The following is a 24,647-nucleotide window of genomic DNA, read 5'->3' as shown; positions in this document are numbered from 1 at the left end:
TTTACTTAATTTCTCTCAAACATTGAAGAAAACTCAACTGAACATTGATGTTAATACACTATATGGACAAAAGTATTGGGACTAATTATTTTTTCAAGACACACTACAAACTTTTGTGCTTAACTTAAAAAAAAAAAAAAAAAAAAAAAAAAAAAAAAAAAAAATCAGATTTACTGGCGCAGTTTGTCTTTAAAGAACACAAGATGATTGGGAATATAATTAGCTGGTACACTATATGGACAAAAGTACAGGGACATGTTGAATTCAGGTGTTTCTTTTCTAACAGGGGTCTAGGATACAAAACAATAATGATAAATGTCAGAAACACAGTTTTATATTGGGATAAATATCATTGAATTGTGTAGTTTTGTTTAAATTGTTATCTTTTCTTCCAAAAAGATGGTTTTTACTTAATTTCTCTCAACATTGAAGAAAACTCAATTGAATATTGATGTTAATATACTATTTGGACAAAAATATTGGGACACATCATGACTACAGTTGTTACATGTCCAATTCATGCTGATTTGAGATATAAACATTAAAATCATAAAAATTAAAAAAAAAAAAAAAAAAAAAAAAAATCATAAAAATTAAAAATCATAGTTATGGATTTTTTTTTTTTTTTTTAAAGAAGTTTAAGTGATTGGAAGCATTTTAGAAGCAAATACAACAATTTAAAGAAAACTAACCAATGCAATGATATTTATTACAATATAAAACTATTTTATAATGTTTGTTATTATTATTTTGTATCCCAGACCCCTGTTAGAAAAGAAACACCTGAATTCAACCTGTCCCAATACTTTTGTCCATATGGTGTACCAGATAATTATATTCCTAATCTGTTTGTGTTCTTTAAAGACAAACTGCACCAGTAAATCTGATTTTTTTAAGTTACGCACAAAAGTTTATAGTGTGTCTTGAAACAATAATTAATCACCTTTCAGTGGTGGAAAGTAACTAAATACTTTGACTACAATAAAAAGAATTCAGACACTTGAGAATTTTATTTCTAGTTTTACTCCATTACATCTCAAAGGTAAATATTGTACTTTTTACTCTATTTATTTGAAAGCTTTATCTTTTTTTAACAAGTGAAAATATACATATTTTTATTTATGTTTTTGTTTGTTTGTTTGTTTTTTTTGTTAAACTGTCTACTGTTGCAGTCAGGTCCATAACTATTTGGACAGTTTTACACATGCAGTCTTGCCTCTGTGCACCACCACAATGGATTAGACATTGATTGATTGACTGATAAATTGATTGATTGATTGATTGATTGATTGATTTCAAATATGAATGTCAAAACAGAAGAAAATAAATAAGCAAAGCACTTAAACATAAGACACATAAAACATATTTGAAAAGGAGTGAGAAGAAGTATAACTTATAAACTCCCACCCCTTCTCCTTATATAATTAATAACAATAATAACCTTCCTAGTCTAATCATATCTATACTATATACTATAATATGACTGATACTTATTAACCAAAGATGTGATTGAAATGTGGACTTTCAGCTTTAATGCAAAAAGTTTAACAAAAATATTGCATTAACCATTTAAGGATTAGAACTATTTTATACATTTTTACACATAGTTCCTCTATTTTCAGATTCCCAAAAGTAAATGTACAAAGTACGATTGTTGTAAATAGGAGGATTATTTTTAATACTATGAATATTTTTAATAGCCTTGGCAGTGGCAGGATGGAAGTTCTATTTATATCATGTCACATCTGTGGGATGTTCAGCGTTAACAGTTTGGTCCTGATGACCTCTACTTGAGTTTTTCCATTTCGTGCCTTTTTATATTTCTACACAACCACATCTCAGAGGCTAGTATTTCTTTAGGCAGTAAGTGTAAATAAATACTTTTAAAAACAAAACAAAAATAAAACCCTTTTAACTTTGCTGAAAGAAAGATGAAAGAAAGACGTTGACTTTTTAGATTTTTTACAGATGCATGTTCTCAACAACAGTGATGCTACAAAAGTATGATGATGATCTTATAGAATATGTTGCATTACAATAAATTAAGCGCTTTTACAGGGACTGCTTTGAGTTGAACTTAAATAAGGCTTATATGCAGATCTTTAACTTGCTGTTGTGTATTTTCACACTGACCTATTCATACTTTGAAGAATACAAGCACAGGATATAAATACTTTTTCCCTACCACTGATGCCTGACTAAATTTTGATTTTAGTGTTAGTTAATTACTCTAAATCAGTGTTTTTCAACCTTTTTTGGCTCGTGACCCCATTTTAACATCACACATGACATCACAAAACCCCAGATATTCAAAACAGAGACTTTTTTTTTTTTTTTTTTGCTAAAATGAATTTGTTTTTGATCATGTAATAGTTTACTATACTATGTTGCAAATAAACATTCATTTTAGACAACATTTAATCTATATAATGTATATTATTATGGACAGAGGCAGAAAAGCCAGGTGTAGATTACTGCACAAAGTGAGAATTTAGTTTTCCTTGTTCAGGCTATGTACAGTCAGTCCAGCTTGTATTTACAAGGCTGACAATTAATACTGAACAAACAAGAACTCAAACTATGAATTATGAAAGAGCTGCAGCATCTGAAACTGACCACAATGAACATTTGAAAGATAAACAGTACCACAGTGCTTCAGTTTCAGCTTCACAGTTTGTCATGTCTTTTATGGATTGGGATTGTCTCTCTCAACTCAACATATATTTTTTTTATTAGTAAGTTTGTTTTTGTTTTGTTTTGTTTTGTTTTTTTATCAATTACTAGAAATTTCAGGTGACCCCATTTAAATTCCAGGTGACCCTACATGGGGTCCTGACCCCAGGGTTGAAAAACACTACTCTAAATGCTTATATGATCCCTTATAGTGTATTATTGCTCCTTCTTTGATACAATGGCAATATTTTTAGTTGTAAACCCTCTGTTTGTGTTTCCCTGATGAAAAGATGCTAAAAAAAAAAAAAAAAAAAGCAGCCAGATACTACAAAAACTGGACTAGTAAAGCTTCCTCTGGCCCCATTTTCACAGCTGTAGGAAACTCAGGTGGAACTGATGGAATTATCATCAGCTTCAGGCGAATGACTTTAAGGTTTCAGTATTTCATTTTAATCCTTAGGTCCTCCTCTGGCATTTTTACCCCCCTCCCCCTCCCAAAGAGGAGGCAAGGGGTATTGTTTTTGTTTCAGTTAGTTAGTTTGTTTGTTTGTTAACACTCTAGCAGCAAAACTATTGGTTGAATTCATACCAAATTGGGTTTATAGATTGTCAGTGACCCAGAATAGATCGGATTACATTTTGGGAAAAGTAGGTCAAAATGGGACAAAATGGGCAAAATTTCAAACGTTAATAAAAAAAAAATCAATTTTGTTTCAATTTACTTCAAACTTGGCCCATATGTAGAAGCAGTTGATATGCTGACATGATGACATCAGCTGGAGCGATGCCAGAATAAGCTACAATTCGTGTGAGGAGCGGGGTTTGTTGTGACTGGCACCACTTGTTGGACAGTTTTCTCTTTTTTTTCATTTATTGATCATTTTGTCTGTGTTGCAGTTTTTGGCATGAAATTTGGCAGTGACTTTTCTTTTTGTTTTTGTTTTTTTTTTAAGCAAGAAAAAATGTTGACGTACAATGATTTTATAGCAGTTTTTGTGTGTGTGTGTACGTCTTTGCCACGAAGATAACCAGAGGGTAGTACATTTAAGGAGGGTATAAGGGTTCATGAGAAGACCATTGTCATCACTAAGTTTATCAGAAACACCTGTGCTTTTCCTGCTGTAACTGCTGACAGAACAGATGAATGTACAGGTTCATCTCTGCACAGGCTGACGACAGATTACAGTAAGAAAACCTGCTTTACTTATCATCGCTGTTACTCAGACAGACTTTATTAAACTCACCTTAGAGGTCAAATTCACTGATGTTACTTAAACTTTGTGGAATGAAAACATGCAGGTGGCTTAAATTCATTCTTTTCTTTTTTTTAAAGGGGTCATATTTATCTAAACCCACTTTTATTAGTCTTTGGTTCATTTGTTTATGTATTTGTATCCTAATAGTTCAAAATGTTTGAATTTGAACCCTCCAGGTGCTGCAAAGCTATCTTTATATTAATTTTGGCGTAAATCGAGTGGATTTCTACATCCCGTTTTGTTACGTCCATAACTAGTTACGTCACGACATTTGCAAAAATAAGGTCAAGACTTCCAACAAACATTTCTCCGAGTACGAAATAACTGTTTGTCAGCTGCAGCAGTTGTAGTCCATACTCAAAATATGTCTAAACTTCAAACCGATTACCTAAAATGTTCAGTTGTTGGTTGAACAGGACAGAGCAGCACAGTCAACAACCTGGAGGGGGGCAGGGCATGAAGTGGCTCATTTGCATTTAAAGGGCCAGCGCTCGAAACCACCTTTCTGGTGTCATTACTCAGAAATAGGGTTGAAGATGGACCTGTGGAGTTGAATTAATGAAGAATTCAGACCCAAGCATAGCATTTACAGTTTATGTAGACCACAGGCAAATGTTTTAAAATGCATAATTCCGTTTAAAAAAGCAAAATATCACTCCTTTAAATCTATTTTAATCCATGGTTTGTTTCAATCATATGGGCTCCTGACTTGTGGCCACTATGCGATTAAATGGGTGATAGGATGATTATAAAGAAAAATTAAGACTAAAACCTTAAGTGAAAACATAAATTAACTGACTGAAATAATTACAAAGCAGCAGTTTGTAAAAAAAACCCTGCATTCTCAGTAAAAAATTTAAAAAGTATTTAAGATGAAAATGCGTCTTTAGTAAAGGTTTTGTCAATATTTGTCATGCATTCTTTCATTCTTCATAGTACCAGAGGAACCAACACCAAGACTAAATACAAATTTAGAAAAAAAAAAAAAAATCTCTCTCTCTCTCTCTATCTGAAATAAAAACACAAACATAGATGAGTCCAGTTTTAATAGAAAAGATCCTTTATTGGATTGGAATTGTTTCATTTCACATTAAAATGACTATCAATTACAAATAAAGTCACGTATCAATCAGAGAATCATTATTATTAAACATTGCACGATGCCCAAACCCGAAGAATGGTCCCACGTTGGACTCAGAACATCAGAGGAGCAGCAGGAGTCGAACATCGGGATGAATCAGAGAGAGGAGCACAGTAGGTGATTCATAACGACAACTAAAGTCGAAAAGAAATGATACAACTACATTTTTCTGTCAGCGATCAAACATCAGACCGTTGGCTGCTGTCTCAGATGTTAGCGCTGCAGTATTTCTGTACAGATGAAGAGGTGAGACGCAGGTTACAAACACACGCCGACAGTTTGACAAAGATACGTCAGACGTCATCTCTGTCTGCGTCAAAGAACAGGAAGGAATGTGCAGAGCTGATTTAACACAACTGTACAAAGCTCTCAGCCTTCACATGAGCACCTGTGTACAGGTCAAATATGAAACAATGGGGTCGACATCATTTAGTCGGAGTCATGTCCCACACATCTGGAGTAAACCACTGAAATGAGCTGGAAATGATTCTTCCGGATTTATAATTCTCCCACTGTGGGATTGATGCATTATTGAATGTCTTCAGAGGTTCGGACACACATCTGCATCACAAAAACTGTTGCATGGCTGAAAAGCACCAAAGCTGATCAAAAAAATAATAATAAGTGGCTTCATTTTACAGCTATGAAATACACAAAAAACATATAAATCTGGATCTTGTCCTCAGTTTAAGGTGTATTCCTCAAACATGGCTTTAACGCAGATTGGATCTGATTTACACAGAATTTATTCTGCACCATCTGCCCTTTCCCATCATCCATTTTTTGGCCTGCGGCGTGAGACCAGATTCCTCCTTTTGATGAAGTTGCTGCATTCAGAAATCAGATGACATCTGCTTAAATCAGGCCTCGAGGGTCTTTGTCTGCTTTCAGCGCCTTCGTCCTAACGCTGAGTAGATCGCTCAGCTTATTTCAGCTGAAACGCCTCTTGGCTCCATCTTTCCTCTGATAGAAATCGGTGCTGGACGGGGGTCTCGGCAGGACAACAGTGGCATTCAAGTATCAAAGCTCGATCTGAAGCCGTGGCTCTGCGGCTGACATCATCAGGCTGCTCGATTGCTTTCGAGGAAATCATCCCATTGGGACAGATGCAGGTGTAGATGAAACACCATTTCTGACGACAAAGGAGCACTGTTGCACTCTTGATGATACCCACAAAGATATCACCTCTGGCAGACGTGCAAAGCTAAATCACTTTAGGGGTGTGAACATGGCGGTGAGATTCTGGAGCTCACGCTACATCACACTATTATTTTTTCATTTAAGGCGAAAGAAAATCAGTTTGCAGTGAAGTGACAGCTTCTTCACCTTTTCTTTCCCTATTTTTCAGTCTGAGGTGTTGAAATCTGTTACCATCACTGGGTGCAGGCGGAAAAGAGCAAAGAACGAGTCTGGTGAATCTGCAGTGAATGAGTGGAAGTGGTTTTTCCTGTTGAGGTGAGTGGACATGTTTCCGCTCCGATGGGATTTGAGTCTTAAGCTGCGCAGTAGAAGAACAGGTCACACATGGAGTTCCTTCTGATCGGAATCGAATGATGAGTTTGTAAACTTGGAATGTTTCCGTCCACATGCATCACGTCGTCTGAGGATCCTTTGTCACAATTATTTCCATATACATTTAATGTCACCTGTTCTAACACATTTCACATTAAAGTTCATCATTAAATGTATTCCTGGTTATTTTAGATGTATTTTATATTTAAGGAATGAGAAGGAAACAAAACTAAATTTCGAAGATCCCCTTTCTTTAAAACCATCAGTCCAGTTGGAGCCGTGGACAGAACAGAGGGGATTGATCCACAATGCGACAGTTTCAGTTTCTCAGCCTGTTTGTTTTTTGTGGCTGTAAATACGACTTTCTGCCCTAGTTCCATTTCTCTCCACAGTGCTGCCCTCCCACTGTAGATTGGGCAGGGCCAATCACAACCATTTATTTGACATGGGAAGGGGCTTGAATCAAACCCCATTGTATAAATAAGAAGTGACAGAGGAGCACCATAGTGGGAGCTATTTGAAAAGCAAAGATGGCTGCCGCTGATGTAGTCTGGTGTATTTTCTCTGAAAGATGAACCGACAGATCCCTTTTTGACAGGAAACATCTGCCACGTTTCTTCGTAGGTCTGTCCAGCTGTTACAGCAATAAATGATCTGATTATTAAATGTACATGTTTAGCTTGGGATGAGCCTTTAACACTCAGTACCTTGGTTTTACTCCATGTGCTCCAGGCATTTGTTTCTTTCAAGTGTGACATTTTCCCACTGGAAACAGAACCCACTGTGTGTTCCAGGACGTCCTGAGTTATCAATTAAACACAGTCTAAAAGCACTTCGTCTTCACCAGACTGTAATTACCATGTGTGTTACTGCCCAAAAGAATCACACTAATGGGAAAATCTGACCATTTCCATCGCACTAAAAAGCATGGGTGTCTTCCGCCTTTAAAAGACGACTTTCTTTTTTGGGCTCATTGTTTACATGACCATAAAAATCCAATAACTGGGAGTAATCAGGTGATTGTAATAACCAGATCTGATGCGTTTACATGCACTTCAGAAATGCAATAATCCACAACCCTGGTTTAGACGTTTCAGTCCATTATCAGATTTCTTTCAAAGTACGTACGTGGTGACGGCTGAATCAAATTTCCTGTTCTTGTCTTGCACTCACGTTTGACTAGGTAGCTTCCATTTTCTACGATATTATTTGTGTTTACATGCGCAGATGGAAAAGAACTAAATAAATCAGATGAACCTGTGTACATGCAGGAAGACATCGGCATATTGGGGAGAAATCCAGGTGTGTTAATCTGATTTCTCATAATCAGATTACTGCTGTTATCTGATAAAACAGATCAGATTATACTGTTTATACAATCACTTGAATAATCTGATTACTCCAGACATCGGATAATGATCGGAGTATTAGTGTGTATGTAAACGGGCTCATGTCTCATGGTGTGATGTGTGTTCAAACGGTGAATTCTGCGGGTTCCCATATCCTCATGAGTCATTTCTAGGATCCTTGGTGCTGACATTCATTCGTTGTCCGATTGTGGTTCAGATACAGTAAGAATCGATGTCCAAGGTCAGAGGTAGAAGACCCTCCACCGGGTACAGGGGGCCCCGGGCCTCTCAGGGGAGCAGGGCCTCCCCCTCCTCGGCCCAGAGGAGGTTCAGGGCCTCGGCCTGCCGCTGCTCCCGCTGGTGGATCCTCCGGAGCCGCAGGATGTAGAGCAGGATGGCCAGAACCACCACCAGGATGCAGAGGGAGAACAGGTGGTGGTTGTAGACAAAGGAGGAGCGCAGCCAGCCGGAGTGGTTCTGCCGCAGCGTTTCCTGTTGGAGGTCCCTGGAGATGAGACAAGACACGACATCAGCGCAAATCAGTATGAAGCAATACTATGTGTTCTATATATACATATACCTGGACGTGAGGAAGGAATCCGCTTTGGTTGATTTTACAGCTTTATAAATGTCACTAGCTGTTTCATTTTATTTAGATCAGAAGTTTTATTTTTATTGGGAGGGATGCATTAGTTTTAATTACTTACCTGAAGTTTTTCAGTATTATATAGAAAGATTTGATTTATGAAGCTGAAAAATGTAGGATGAAGGAATATGTGACCTCCAACATAATTTACAAAACCACTAATAATTACAGGTCGCATATTGACTAAATTACTGATTCACATTAAAGTTTGGTGTTTATCACCAGAAGCACAACTTTAATTCTAAAACAAAGAACTAAGCTCATTCTACCTACAGTTCTTGTTTTGTCGTACTTCATGTTGAATTGTTCGTTGGAGTGTTCATTAAGTTCTCACTGACCAGCAGGTGGTGATGCTAAAGAGGGAAATATTCCCTTTAATGCTAAATTAGGTATATTTTAACCAAAACTAAAAAAGTGCACTCAGTTAAAACATAAAAGGGAATTCAGTCACTTATTCAAGCATTAAACACTGAGGTTTTTTGTCCTCAATATAGGTAAAACCACATCTGATGTAGTCAGCGTCACACCCAAGCTTTGCCATGATTTGAATAGAAACTTTTGGGTGTTTGATGCTGTGAAATATTTGCTGTTAATTAGAATTACAGCACATTACTGCCACCTACTGTTGGGGAATATGAATGAACAGCGTTGTCCTCCATTAAAATAAAGCACAGATTTGTTTCTTAATATTATTTTTTGTCCAGACAAAGGTCTGCGACCCACTGAAAATGGTCTTGCAACCCACTTCGAGGTCACGACCCACCAGTTGAGAATCACTGAGTTAAAGGACTGGTAAATCTGTGGCAGAAGATACTGGTCTACAATGGTTTATCATACTTTGTAAATTGGTTTGTTGTTTGTTCCTGATGAGTAAGTGAACCTTACTCTGAACCATTTGCATTTGATTTGACTTAAAACCTATGAAGTTATGAAGATGAAGGATTGAAGAGGTGCTTTGAGGTGCTGGACTCACCTGAGAGGCAGGAAGCGGGTTTTGTACAGGATGGCTCCCAGAGTCCACTGGACCTCCTTGTCATAAACCAGCTGAGCAGTTTTCAGACTCTGGTAGTCGGTGGGGAAGCGGAAACCGGAGTGCAGCACCTCGTACATCCAGGCCGACTTAAAACACTGATACCTGGTTTAAGGACAACACAACAAGTCAACAGACCTGGTGATGATCAGACGGCTTCAAATGAGCTCTGCCTGCCTTAAAAGGGTCACGCCAGGCAGGTTAATGTGCAAATGTGCACCATCTGCAGGTTTAGACGTTAATAGCTCCTCCTGCAGGCGTAGACGATTGAAATATAACCAAGACTATCAACTGATGACACCAAGATACAACCAGCAGAACAAAATATTAACATTCCTCATTCCTCCAAAACATTCCCAGCAGGCATTTCAACAATTATTCACAGCTCAATCATGTATCCAGGTTGAATCATCTATGAATTATGTACTAATTTGACAAAATAAATGAACATGTCGCCATGATGAACTGCATGTCTATAAATGTCCTTCCAGTGTGTGTTCAAGTCACTCCAGAATCACAGGAGGTATTGTAAATTATGCACATTTACATCCACTACATGTAACTACTGCACTGAAAACAATGGAATTCAGAACAATTCATTACAGTGTTTTTGTGCTTAATGCTTTAGTGATGTGAAGTATACTGACTATGAATACATGCAAGTATAGATTATTCCCAAAATGCAATTAAATGTTGTTAAAATAATAATAATAATAATAATAATAATAATAATAATAATAATAATAATAATAATAATAACTGACAGAAACTTCTACTGCCATATTATCAAGGGATTTTGATTTGGTGTACAGGTTTTTGTCCTCTTTTTCTCATCTGTCTCTTTAAAACCAGCATTGATGATTGTTTTAACAAACAATTTGCATAATTTCATCTACATTTTGATGTAGAGGGTCGGCCATGTGCCAGCTGGCTCAGTTATGTAATAAGTATCATCTTATTATTTAAATAAAGTTCATTTACATATTGTGTAAACCAGAAATATTCATGACACCAACGTGAGGAAATCTGTCTGTATTAGTGTGGACTGAGTGATGCTGTGTTTCCATTAACATCAGTTTCAGTGACAAAAGATAAGATAAGATAAGATAAGATAAGATAAGATAAGATAAGATATTCCTTTATTAGTCCCACAAGGCGAAATTCCAAAATGACCTGGATGTTGGTTTGCAACAAGTCAGGTGACAGTGGAAAACACTGCAGAATTTTTACTACAATTGATAGTGAGAGAGAGAGAGAGAGAGAGAGAGAGAGAGAGAGAGAGAGAGAGCGGCAGAGAGAGGGGAAAGATTTCCTGTATCTGTCCGAGACCAGACACATGACAACCCTCTGCCATCAAGCTCAGCTGCTGATCTTCAGCCTCCTCCTCCTCATCCTACACGGTAACGGTGACAGGATAACAGTTGTGGGATGTATTTACCTGCTGATCTTATCGTCATTATTTGCAGTAGATGAATACCAGAAAGACGAGTCCATAACGTAGTGTTGACATTTAATGGTGCTAAGTCAGCAATAAACCAAAGTGGCCTTTAGTTAAGCAGAGTCTAGTGAAATGTCATTCTGAATTATCACATTATTTTGTAAACATCACAGGCGTCTGCACAAACAGCAGTAATGAGTAACTGGGATTCTAGTATTTATTATGTCAACAGGGATATGAGTATGCACAATCACAATGAAGTAAATAGAATCTGACCTCCTGACAAGTGTAGAGGAAATACACTTACAGAAAAGCGAATTACTCTTCAACTCTACAGCTTGTGCTATAATTTCTTTAACAGGTCAACTATTCAACTCATTGTTGGCTGAAAAAACTATTTTAGTTTTCCCAAGAGTTTGCTGCTTTCTAAACATTTATTTCCTCACCTCTCTTTAAATAAAGCAGGCTCCATTTCCACTCATGTATGATATAAAGATGAAATACTGTATATTCAGTGCAGCGTAAGTATGAGCAGTAACTGAACACAGGTTATGGAATGGAGAACATTGGCAGAGGTGGAGACATCTCACAAATACACGTTCAAGACTGAATGGCGACAGGAGCTTACTTGAGTCGGCCCATGTCAGCCTGTTGAGAGAAGAGCTTATTGTCCAGACGCTGCTTCAGCGTTGACCACTGTGTGGAGCAGTATTCCTGAGAGAAAAACAAACACCAGTCAACTCTGTACAATTTAACAAAAAAACACTACAAAAGTCTAAATGAATGTAACTGTTTCTATCAAAAAGTTGTTGTTTACCGCGGCTGCTCTGGAGTACTTGTCACTGTCGTACTGGCCCTTCATCCTCAGCACATCCTCCATACAGTAATAAAACTCAGAGAAGCCGTAAAACTCACTGTTGCTGAAGTTGATAGGAGCCTGAAAAACAATACAAAATACCATTGGTATCTTTTGGCAGTTTATGCTTTATTAGACAGTGTATAAAGACAGTGTAAATGTCATTTAGTTGCCAATCAATAATGTCTAAATAAATATGTCTGTAGGATCTGAATATGATATGAAGCACCAAAACCTACTAAAGTTACTGAAAGTCAGCTGGGATAGGTGGGGTGTTTTCAGCAAGTACAAATAATGACTTCTGAGACCATCATGAAGGCCGACTTCACTCCAATAGTGGCAAAAAAAATGTACAAGAGACATTGTCCTCCTTAACATTCATCAACATCCAACATTATATCTCTTTCTGCCCTGGCTAACTCTCTGCATATACATTTACATATTATATACATACCTCTATATCAGGGGTGTCCAAACTTTTTTTCAAGAGGGCCAGATCTGATAATGTGGACATTGCCAGGGGCCAGCGGTCCCTTCAGACATTTTTTAAACAGTAAAAATTACATATAAATGCGCTGTTCTACAACAATTTTATTTTCATTGTCACAATATCATTTTTTAAAAATGGCAATGTAACCAAATCTAAGCCACTCAGGTGTGAACAAATTAAAAAAACAAAACAAAACAGTTCTGCCTTCCTTTCACATCTGGAGTCAGATAACATAGAGCAAACTGTATAGAGTATCTTAAACTTCCAAGTTGATAAAAATCTTAACCCCACATTCATTTTAAACATGACTTATATGAGTAATCATTACTCATATATTACTCAGTAATACAAAGTCTGTTAACGTTTAAGATGAAAACATATGACTCTTACTCTTGTCTTTCACAAAATCATTCAGAAAGTAATATTCTGTGTCACATCTACAAGTACATAACACCAGCAGTGACAGGCAACTAACCTGGCAACTTGGTAGCCTGCCTTGGTGGCGAATTCATTGAACTCCCAGGTTCACATGAAGAGTCACTGTTGTGAGTTTAAAGCAGCTTGAATTTGCTTCACTTTTTCAGAGCGCTCACTCCCTGCTAGCTTGTCATATGCGTTAGCATGTTTTGTCTGCTCCTGTCTCTTTACATTGAATTCCTTAAACAAGACAACAGTCTCTTGACAAATTAGGCAAACACAATCACCTCGATTTTCAGTGAAAAAAAATTGTAATTCCCATCTCTCCTGGAAGCGGCGGCCCTCACTGTCAACTTTCGTTTTTTTATTTACAGGCGCCATGGTTAGAAATTAGCGAAAAAGGTTCACGGCAAAGTCACAGAGCCAGATAGAGTTAGTGGTGCTGCCACCATGAGGTGAAAGGAGAAACTGCATTTTGAACCTTTTATGATTCATGTAGTCTGTTCAACAGTCCAAACGGGCCATAAATAATATAATATAAAACCCAAGCTGTGGGCCGTATAAAATCTGACCGCGGGCCGTGATTGGCCCCCGGGCCGGACTTTGGACATGCCTGCTCTATATAATATTCACAGCTAAAATACAACTATCAATGAACTATACAAACTTTAAAAATATAGAAAAAAAACTGTGGAAAAAAGGTTAAAAAAAAAACTGCAAAATTTGACAAAAACATGGCCAAACACACAAGTAGAATACTCCACAACAGCACCATTACTATTATATACAATTACAAGAATTCACAGCAAAAACACAGCTGTAACTTCGCTAAAATGCTGCTACAAGTAGTAAGTGTCTCTTACTGACTGCACTCTGCTGCTCTCTGCTCCTCTCAATTCCACCCCTCCCTCTAAGCCAAAGCAGACCTCTACTATAATGTGTTACGTATCAGTCTACCAATATATACCAATAAACCAAAGCTCTGAATTTCAACTTTCAGATGCCGTTTGTCAATAGCACAAACTGTTCAGGAGTTACAGTAATTTGAATGACGGAGGAATCCAAAAATGTGGCGCTGGAGCCGCAACCGTCCAAAGAGGGTTAATGCAATCAGTCCATCTTTAAAATCTTTCAAATGTAAAATTCAGGTGACATTGAATGTAACAAGTGCAGAAACCCTGTGTCTGCTCTTTACCTGGTAAACACCCCCTGGTGACATGGTGCCGTTGTGAAGGCCCAGGAAGGGTCGGACAGCATCCTTACATCGAGCCCAGTCGCCCTCACCCCTGAGGAACACGGTGTGGTTGTCCCTGACAATGGCGTCAGACAGGCCAACGGGCAGACATGGGTCCATGTACGGTTTGTCTTCAGACAGGCCCATCTGTGTGGAAAGAAACCTGAAGACACAAAAATACACTGAATTTTGAGATACTTTGTTCTGAAATATTTTTGTCCAATCAGGAGCCTGAGTTAACACATTACTGAAGTTTGGTATAAAGATGTTCACGACTACATGCACATCACCACAGTCACTCGTGTTAAAGAAGAATCAGCTTCAACCTTCAACTTGACTCTAAGAGGAGGTAGAAAATGTAAGGAAACATTTTAAGGTTTGGGTTTCTTGTCTTTATACAGAACCCATTCTGACACAAATATACTATGTTAACGTAACTGTGTTTTTTAGATGCATTTACAACACATTTCTATAGGATCTGCCAGTCTGTTGGTTGGTCAAACCTAATTACATATTAAACACAGTACCGCAGGAATAGTTAAACAGAATAAGAATCATGTGGATAACATTATAAACAGCCAGTTTTGGTAGCCAGATGTCAAAGGTAATGGTCAGTGTGATCTTATTTCTTATGAGCACAATATCTCAGAAAAACCTGGAGGGAATGTCAAAAGTTCACTTGGACTTGAGGTTGAACAGAACAGATTTTGATGGCTAAAGGTCAAAGGTCAAGGAATGGACATTATGATAATGCACGGATGTAGAGGTAGATACAACTTAGACAGTGAGCTGCTGCTATTTAACGGTAGTTCAAATAAAAACTGATACTTCAACATTCCCCTTTGTCAAGGCTTTCCTTTTTATCATATTCTGTATTATCATATCTCTTGGGCTTATCTTTCTGTGAGTTTTTTAGTAATATATCCAAGGGCAACCCTGAATAATATGAATAAAACTGATAAAGAGCCCATTCTTCATCCATGACCTTATGCTGAGCCAGGACTCCCTTATAGAAGGGGTTCTTAAACTCAGATTTTTCCTGGTTAAATAACTAAAATATAATACTTAACATTCCAAGGAAGCTAATGGACTTAGAATAGAGTTTTTAGAGCAGTGAAGAAAGGAAATAAAGGATGAGAAACGGTAAATGCCAAGAAGCAGGACTACGACCAGTGGCTTCAGTACCTTTGACTGCTTCAGCCATCGCTGATAGAATACTGTAAATATTTCACATCACCGCTTTAACATGAAAAAGCACTCGCCGGTACGTGTTAGATCACTCCTGCTGAGTGCGTGAATGAATATGCCTTCACCTGTTCTTGGCCAGTGTGTTGTTGACCAGCTGGTCCTCGTAGCGCTGCCTGGCCATGTTTCCTCCGAAGCCGAGGAAGGTGGTGACGTAGACTCTGTACACGTGTTGAGTGTGATCGACATCGCAGCCGAGGTTAAACTCAGCCAGCATGCACTTCCCTGCCTCCTGCTACAAACACATAGACCAGGGGTGTCAGACTCATTTTAGTTCAAGGGCCACATTCAGCCCAATAGGATCTCAAATGCGCTGAACCAGTAAAGTAATAACAGTGAAAACAGTCAAATTATAGTATGAAAACGTCTACATCTACAACGTATCTTTTAAGAAATGTGAATAACATGAAGAACCACAAACAATGTGAAATTTCTTGAAAAACAAGTGCAATTTTAACAATATTCTGCCTCAGTTTATCATTTACACATGTGCATTACAACTTACAGATCACAGTGGATCTACAAATACAAAAAAATATTTAGTTACAGGCAGAATGTGGTTAAAATTTCACTTCTCTTAAAACATTTCCTGTTGTTCATATTTGTTCAAGTTACTCAAATTTTTGTGAAAGGATAGTTTATAAATGTAAACCTTTTCATTTAATTTCACTTTTTTACACTAACCCAAAGTGAAAAATTTGGAGTTGTTATTATGCATAGGCTAGCGTCATAGTATTTTACTGGTCTGACCCACTTGAGATTGAATTTCTCTGCATGTGGAACCTCAACTAAAATTACTTTGACACTATCGACTGTTAATATCTTCAGTGTAATTTTTTTCATATCACAAATTTAACCCATGGGCCGGATTGGACCCCTTTGGCAACCCACTTTTGGCCCACAGGCCGTATCTTTGACACCTCAGAGACAGACATGATTACACCACCGCAGAGCCGACCAGGTCGCTCATCCTCATCCTCATTCTCATTCTCATCCTCATCCTCTTGCACTGACATGTTTCATCACACTTTCTTACTTCTTCTGGTGAGTTGAAAGAGATGGCACCAGGCACCTCATAGGCGATTTGTAGAGAAGCTCCACCCATGTCCATGATGCCCACTGTGCGTCGCCTGCTGATTGGCTGCTGATTCTGTGACCCTGTTGTCACTTCAACTGTGGCATCCTCTGTAAAAAAAAAAAACAAAAACATGAATACACGATGGTCATGAAAAGTTACATCTAAAAAATAACATTAATGTTCAACTGCAGGGCTACCAGGCCTTTAACAGAGGGAGACATTTATTTCTAATTTCTTCTGTTTAATAGTAGTAAAAAGTAGAAATTGTCATTTTTAGTATGACATGTTGTTTCGATCCATTCTTGTAAGTAAAATACAACTTAATTGTTTCTAAACATGAGCTCTCTATCATTTCATTTCTCAACAAGACTTTCTTAGTGAAAGCGTGGCCTTCCTCTGGCACTTTTAATTTTCTACAAAACACAGCTACCTGTAGTGACTGAAATTAGATAATGTCACCTTATGTGAATGATTCAAACAGCAAAGTGATGAAAGTATTAGGTTGTTGGGATATATTGCTGACTGTACTCCAAGGGTTCAACTAGTAAAAGTGTACTGTGTTCAAATAGCAGCACATTACAAGACAGGCACCAGATATTTATATCATTTTTAAGACATTATCTTTTCATACAGATTTCCTTTTCTTATTTGTTAGACAGATGGAAAAAGAGTTAATTCTTTTACCTTGACATTTTGTGTTTACCTTTTACCTTGAATTAACTCTTTTTCCATCTGTCTGACAAATAAGAAAAGGAAATCTGTAATAATAATTCTAGTAGACAGTATGAACCTAATTGGACTACATTATTTTTTTAACCTGACCTACATTTGAGAAGCCTTTTTTGTTTGTTTGTTTGCGTTACATACCTGTCTTACAGACCTGGCCTGTAACTGACTCCTGGTATTTAATTGAGAAAATATTTATTAATAATAAACACATAAAAAAGAGTATAAACAAACAGCATTTGTTTTTTTAATTCATATATTTCTCCATGACCTGATTTATCAACCCTATATAAGGATTACAAAATAATCATCACACATAACTGTTAAAATATCCTAAAGACCCATGTGACTACAAAAATACAATTTACTTATCATGTAAAAACAAGAAAATTAGTACAATATTCCTGACAGACACATCACATGATTAGATATTTGCATGGAAAATAACAAGCATACGTAAATTAACTGCAGGTAAAGTTTCTGTCACCTGCAGCTCTAGACATCTAAAAATGACGTTAATAATAATAAATGTTTTATTTAACAGTAGAGCTGCAAAAAAAATATGTGTTTTTCATCCAGTTACAACATAATGGTGCATTCATTTTGTGGACTTCTCGCCCATTAGCAATGTTTAAAGCTGAAGCTAAAATTGTTTTATTTTGATGCCAGTTTTGTGTTAAGAAAACTAAATGTAATTGTAAGTGCCAGTATTGCTGATGACATATCTTTGCATCCCCCAAAAGAATAAATAAACTAAGTCTTCAAATTTACAGCCTCTTCAACTGCTTTCAACCAGAGAATCCAAAATATTTACTCCATTATATTTTCACACTCACCCTCGTCAGCATGGTCAAAGCGTCCCAACACAAAGTTAATACCAATCCATGCATACACGCCTGGAGGTTGAGAGGAGCATGCAACACACAAAAAAGCAGATGGTCAGTAGTTAGAAATGACAGTTGCATTCTATAATTAAATAAAAAAACAGCCTTGGCCAGAAATAACAGTTAACAGTAAACAAGCGTGTGGCTTCACCTTCCTGTTTCCCAGAGATGACCTCTGCGTGTGAACGGGAAAACAGGAAGTCGAACTCCAGAGGAACGTCGGTGACCACGTCATCCAAGATGGCTGTCTGTTGACTGCAGACAGAAAAAGGAGAGTCAAAATATACAAATCTTCTCTTCTAACCTCCCTTTTCTCAGCCCTAAGATTAAACAGCATGACTGTTGCAGAAGTATCAACATAAGCTCAACTCTGACAGCCTCGTGGAACTATCTCAAAATAACACAATTATCACTTATCTCTTGCTGAATGACAGCAATTTGGAACAATTTGGACCTCTTTCTGTTTCAGGGTCTCTATCACTTTTTGTCTGTGTATAACCTTGTCCTGTTCTCCCATCTGGTAATATCCATACAGTAATAAAATAATTAAATCCAACCAATAGGGGGAAGTGATCTAAGGCTCAAAATCCTCCAAGATCAAAACTGTCAAGCAACTTGTGGCACCAGTATACTTATATTTGAGGCCAAATTGCTGAATGGGACAGGTTAATTTTTTTTTTTTTTTAATACACATGGACACTTTCCCGGCATCATCAGACATTTCAATATATAGATCGGCATGAAGAAAATATAAGGTATTCTTCAGTTAAAGTCCAATTTTTGGTCATCTTTCTTTGTGGTGATTTATGTTGACACACTTTGAGAGATAAAGGTTTTACTTTAAGTCCCTCTGTCATACTTGTGTCCTGTGAAAGTAAATTGCAGATATGGCTCATAAAGGTAAATTGTGGTTGAAAAATTATCGTACCTCTCCGGGAGCAGCCTCATCCCTGCAGTGCAGAGGATGTACAGGGGAGTCTCTTTGTGTTTGTTCTGTGGGACGTGAGCAGCAGCAAAACTGAGGAGAGGATGTAGGTAGTCACTGGCCATCGTTGGGGTCTTCGCCAGGGTGGAGATACCTGAGATGACCCATAATATTCACAGTTTAACTCAACCAGAGCCGGCATTTCACACATGGGGAGACATGACATGCATCTCAAAATATCAAAATAATGTATTAAAAAAAAAGAAAAAAGCAAAAACCCTGCAATTACAGGGAGAAAATATTAAGATAATTTCCTTATTGATTCAGTGTGTCTTACTGTTAGATCTAAGGCCATGACCAATAAAGTTCACTTCAAATTACATTTTTTACAAGTTTTTACAATTTTTTTACATTTTTTTTAACATTCTGTGAGAATACAACCCATCTTGTTGCAATGAAAAACATTTGCCATTTCAACACTCAACAGCGAATAATTTCATTATCTATTCCAGAGCTGCACACAAACAAACAAAAAAAAAGTTAAAAAAAAAAAAGTCAAAAAAAACCCCAAGCAACTAATTAAAATCCCTGAGCTCCTGGTAAAGGTAATGGTTAACATTTGTAGCTAAAGAATCAACAGTGTCAGTCAAACAACAGAGTAGCCCGGGGTTTAAAGTGCCACGTAGACTTTAACTTCAGTTCCTGGAATAAACCAAGTGGATCTAATCTCTGTGTTGTGACAGAGATAAAATCAAGTCACATGGACTGACTCTGGGCTGAATTACTACGTTTAACAAATCAGTCAACTAAACAGGATGAAATACAGTCAAGGTAATCAGATTTAGATAAATACACCTCCTATTATTATATTTTTTACTTTTCCATGTATGATCTTCTTGAATCAAAGTTTTTTTTAACTTATGATGGTTATAATTAAAAGTCTGAATTTTGATTACTTAATTAATGAGTGGATTACTTTCTGTATTAAATTAGTTAAGTAAGTAAAACAAATAGTGAAAAAAGTCCTACGTAATTCCTTCTCAGCATTTTCAGTTTTGCAAACATGCTAAGCCTAAAAGATTATTATTATTATTAAACACATAAGAACTACATAAAGACCCTTACTATTGTGTTCATTACTGCTCGTATTTATAAAATAATTGATATCAGTACAATAAAAACGGTAGAACATGTCATGCAAGGAATGAAATATTAAACGTTTTAGGTGAAAATGAGTCAAACATCTGCAGTGGGTTTGTTCATGTGCCGTACTCTCTACGTTCCAGTAAACTTTAACAGCAGAGAATCATCGGAGAGTTTCAGGTAAGAAGATAAAGATCTGGTTTTGTGTTTTTCTCACCAGGTTTGATCTTCTTGACGACTGGTTTACGGTCCCGGTCTTTCATCTGTCTGATGTCCAGCAGGGTGTGTGGGTTCCCATTATGGGGGGGCCAGTAATACACAAAAACCCGAGAGCCACTGCTGCCACAGTCCACCACCACGCCATAATTAAGAGCAGGGTTGTCGATGTCAGTGGCCTCCATAGACTCTGCGATGGAGAGGTACCTAAATCCAACCATACGGACATCAGCTGAAATGTACTGAGAGTCTGCAGAACAACCGTTGTGTCTTATTTTACTTCATTTTTAGGGATCATTTACTTTGTTTTGTTAATTTAAGACCCTTTGTATCGATCTGTGATTTTTATCTTGATATACAAGTTATTCTTGTGAGTAAATTATGTTCTTCATGTGCTTCATTTCATGTCTGCATACAAAGAAACCTAAATAATTGCATCATTGGTCATCATTTCTAAATGAAGCTAAAGCCTTTCACTTATCTGTCCTTGAGCGTGGAAGAGAACATCTGCAGACATTCTCACGGAGAAAAATACTCTGATAACTGGCCAATATAAGCTGGGTATCTCTTCAGCAGTTTGCTGATGATTTCCAGTATATATAATGTGAAATTGTATACATCCAGACCTACACAACTCATAGTTTTAGCCAGGGAAATTCACTGGTCAAGGTAGCAACAGAATAAAGCATAAGAAAAAAAATGTGCATGCATTAAGATAATGCAAAACACAAACAATATAAAAAATAGTAATTAGAGTAGTAAGTAATAATACTCTACAGACAATTAACATATTTACAAAAGAATGGAATTGCAAAGGAAGAGGAACTTAAGTTCCAAGAACCCTCAGTGGAACCAGTTAAAACTCAAACCAAAGGTTTTTACACTGACCTACAGACTATATATAGTACATTGGACAGTGGAACTGTGATGCCACCCATTAGTTTCTGAATTGCCATTTTGAAGCAGGTTGTTTGCATTTTGACTGTTACTATGTTGGCTTTTTGGAGCCTAAAGTGACCATATTTGGGAACAAGGGGAGGAACAACAGGAATGCAAGGTCAGAGGTGAGCTACTGCTAAACGCTAGCTTACTGAGTCAGTAAAATGGAAAAACTCACCAAACTTTGAGTAACCAAGTCATGTTATAGTCTTGTTAATGGAACATGTTACCTACAACTACAGTGGAGATGTCTGACAGGAAAAGAAGTGTGACTCAGCAGATGTCAAAGCCCATATTTAACCTGAAATCTGATAGCAGAGGAAAAATGTCCAAAAACTATGTTTGGAAAGAGGTCCAATGAAACTCTAGGGGAACCAGGGCTTTTTGGAGTCACCCCGAATTACAACTCTAAGATATGTCTACATTAGTTTCATCTTGAACCTGAAATCCTTGGTCCTTGCTCTGAATGGTAATAATGAAATAATAAATGAAATGTGCAGCGACTAAGCAATGCCTTATGATAGAAACGACTAATCTAAGTTTCAGTCCTGTGTCAACCTGCACCTTTGTACAAGTTCAAGGAAACATACACCAGGTTATTATGGAATGGATCTTGGCAAGGTGGATCTGTTCACACTGTGTAATTGGCTGACACTTTGCTAATTCTTCTGCACACTTACTTGTTGACATTGGCTCCTGGACGTCTCTGGGGGCCCCAAAGCTGCCTCTGGTAGGTTCCTAGGAGGAGGGCAGAGGCAATGAAGAGCAGGAACAGGAGGAGCAGCCTCTGCCGGGGAGCACATCCCAGAGACAGCAGGGACACGCTGCAGTACCAGGAGGCTGGCAGGCAGGACAGAGTGATCCTGTTCACAAAGAGGAAACCAAAAACTAAAATACACACTGACAGAGTTTAATACATAAACTGACAAACACCAGATGATCTAGAACATTGTGATTTCTGGTTATCGGATTATTACCTTGCCATATGTCCGAGTCAGCACAAGACATCAGCTGTCACCTCATGGTGTCTGAACAATATGAGCCTGACCAGAGTCAATGGGTTTTCTCTGCTTTAAAAGAAACAACAATGTCAATATCATGGTCATCAAATGGGTTTATTATCCCACTAATGTTTGTGACATGAGGTTCTTTGTAATGTGTTATGAGAATAAATTTAAAAAAAATAAACCCTCTGCTAGTGTGTCTAATATACTTGTGATATTCTTTAGTTTCTCTGTGGTATACCTCCATTAATTCACATTTATTTTATTATCTACTGTAGCAGCCAAGTCATTTTTTAACACTATTTACACAGACCATATAGCTGAACCTCTAAAGTACTTTTTGTTAGACTAGGAAACAAACACGCTACCTATGAACATAACAATATATATTTGATCATTTATTATGCTCGTCTAATCTGTTATTGTTTGTCACATTATCAGAGAATTGCCTGCAAATTATCCCCAAAGTCAAATAGATGTGGTTTTGACAGTAGAAGAAAAACATCAAATCCTTACTTGCTTTTAGTTCCTGAAACCTATTGCCGATTAAAAATACTGATTCGATTATTTGTTGTAGCTTTCCACTATCTGTGTCTTTATCGAAAATTCGTTTTCCATCGTGGTCGTTACAGAAACAGTATCTGCCTTATCTCCGTGTTATGTAAGATAATAAACCCGCAATATATAAGATTAGTTGGACTCTTCGACCAAATCACAAGAAAGAAATTTTATTCAATGTTTTCCCCACATTAAAACAGTTTGACCATATTTGTGTCGTTCAACGTAGCTACTGTTTAATTACACACCGGCTGCGCTGAAGAACCACATAGCTACAATTATTGTCCATATGTCAGTCATTTCCAATACAAACTTACCTAATTATGTCTGTCCTCTGCCATGATAGTACAGTCCATCCACGAAATGTGTTGTTCCCTCTTGAAAATGTATTTAAAATGTTACCTCTGCTTAACAGAGATTATTTTAAACCAAGACGACGAGGTAAAGAAGAGGAAATGAGCAAAACTCAAGCTTCCGGTTCGAACGTCCGCCGTGCTTACGTCAACAAAACGTGGATGCGTCATGGAAAAGAGGTGCTGCGTTCAAGGACTGTAGGAATCAAGTACATTTCTCACTGAATAACTGCAACAGCATAAATCCTTTACTGAGATCAAAACTTTGTCCAAGAGTGACCTATAGATACAGTTATTTAAAAAAAAAACAAAAAAAAAAACGACACAACAAACCACATATTTCACACAATGCAAATAAAATAGGCAATACCTAGTTAGAATAAAAAGCAAACACATAAGTTAAGAGTTTAAGATCAATTTCAGTGCAAAAGTTTGAAGCAATTACAATAACCAAGAGTCTTATTTTCCACAGACAAAAAAAGAAAAAAAAAAAAGATAATAATAATAATACACACATGCTAACATAAGCCTGAAAACAGCAAGCAAGATTTTTAGATTGTCAGAATTCAAAGACTTTGAGGTATCATTACAGTTATTTTTGTCAGTTTAGTTGTCATTAGTATAATTCATCTATGACATGTTAATTCATCTAAAATGTGCTGATTGTTGTTTTCGTTTCCTTGGTTATAAGCCTGGTGTCACCTACACTAGTTATGGCGGGAATTGTGCTGTAAATAGTCTGGTGATTGTACTATCATTCCTGACCAAAAGATTTTCAGTAAGCCCATGCAGAAACAACAAGACATTTCCACCATAAACTCAGTATTTCCGTGTCATTTTTGCAGTATTCATGAACACAGTGCCGCCTTTTTAGCGTTGTAAACAATAATAATCAGACAATGAATAGGCCAGTACATTAACAATATGTCAGTGATAAATACAGAAGTTGGAAAATTATCTACAGGAGGAAATATTCTCAATAATGATGTGCCAACTCCAGATTTTCTTGATGCATTCAAAGATGCATTTGTTCAGGCTATTTTTGAAACTCCTTCTTGCATTTTACAAAACATGTTACTCACTCCAGGCATTTTACAGTGAGGCGCTGTACTAAAAAGCTACTCCTTCACAAAAGCACTGATCTGTTTGGAGCGATGCTGGCTGTTATTGCACTAAAATCACTCTTTGACAAAGTTTCCATGAAAGGAACATTGTTTCATTATCAATCTATCATAGCACAGAGTGGAATCCATAATTTCATCTGTGAATTTGATCTTTGCTCTTTATTAACAGCAGCACTCACGCAGCTCCAAACTTTGATGTTTCCACGAGCTTGTTTGGCTTTAACTCAGTTTTCTTTGTACTGTTCATCAGGTCGTGGCCATGCATACTGTACCCGGTCAGATCCAAACAAGTTGATCTTTGTTTCATGATTAATGATTCCAGTATGTCTGGCAGCATCTCCTGTGGTCTGATGACACAAAGAGTAACTTGTGTCTGTCTGATATATAAAACAAAATTACATTTGAGTTTT

At 37.1% G+C, this 24,647-nt stretch overlaps 1 protein-coding gene across 2 annotated transcripts; it reads right to left on the bottom strand.

Annotated features, from left to right (window-relative positions):
* Positions 1–4,966: 4,966 nt before the first annotated feature.
* Positions 4,967–23,243, bottom strand: LOC115424536 (ectonucleoside triphosphate diphosphohydrolase 7-like). 2 transcript variants are annotated; one of them, XM_030141872.1, is made up of 14 exons: positions 23,078–23,243; positions 22,176–22,268; positions 21,879–22,061; positions 20,261–20,466; positions 18,904–19,054; positions 18,127–18,230; positions 17,928–17,987; positions 16,324–16,472; positions 15,356–15,522; positions 14,004–14,205; positions 11,863–11,982; positions 11,674–11,759; positions 9,551–9,712; positions 4,967–8,436 (listed from the first exon to the last, which is right to left on the bottom strand). In XM_030141872.1, exons 2-14 carry the CDS (start codon positions 22,181–22,183, stop codon positions 8,220–8,222), a joined length of 1,815 nt encoding a protein of 604 aa, XP_029997732.1. In that variant the 5' UTR covers positions 22,184–22,268; positions 23,078–23,243; the 3' UTR covers positions 4,967–8,219. The 2 variants fall into 2 exon arrangements, with proteins under 2 accessions (XP_029997732.1, XP_029997740.1); XM_030141880.1 differs by having other exon boundaries at positions 22,176–22,265.
* Positions 23,244–24,647: the final 1,404 nt, after the last annotated feature.

Source organism: Sphaeramia orbicularis, chromosome 1 (assembly GCF_902148855.1).
Source record: "Sphaeramia orbicularis chromosome 1, fSphaOr1.1, whole genome shotgun sequence".
Lineage (NCBI taxonomy): Eukaryota > Metazoa > Chordata > Actinopteri > Kurtiformes > Apogonidae > Sphaeramia > Sphaeramia orbicularis.
The sequence above is the reverse complement of the archived record's forward strand: the minus strand, read 5'-3'. Positions and strand labels throughout refer to the sequence as shown.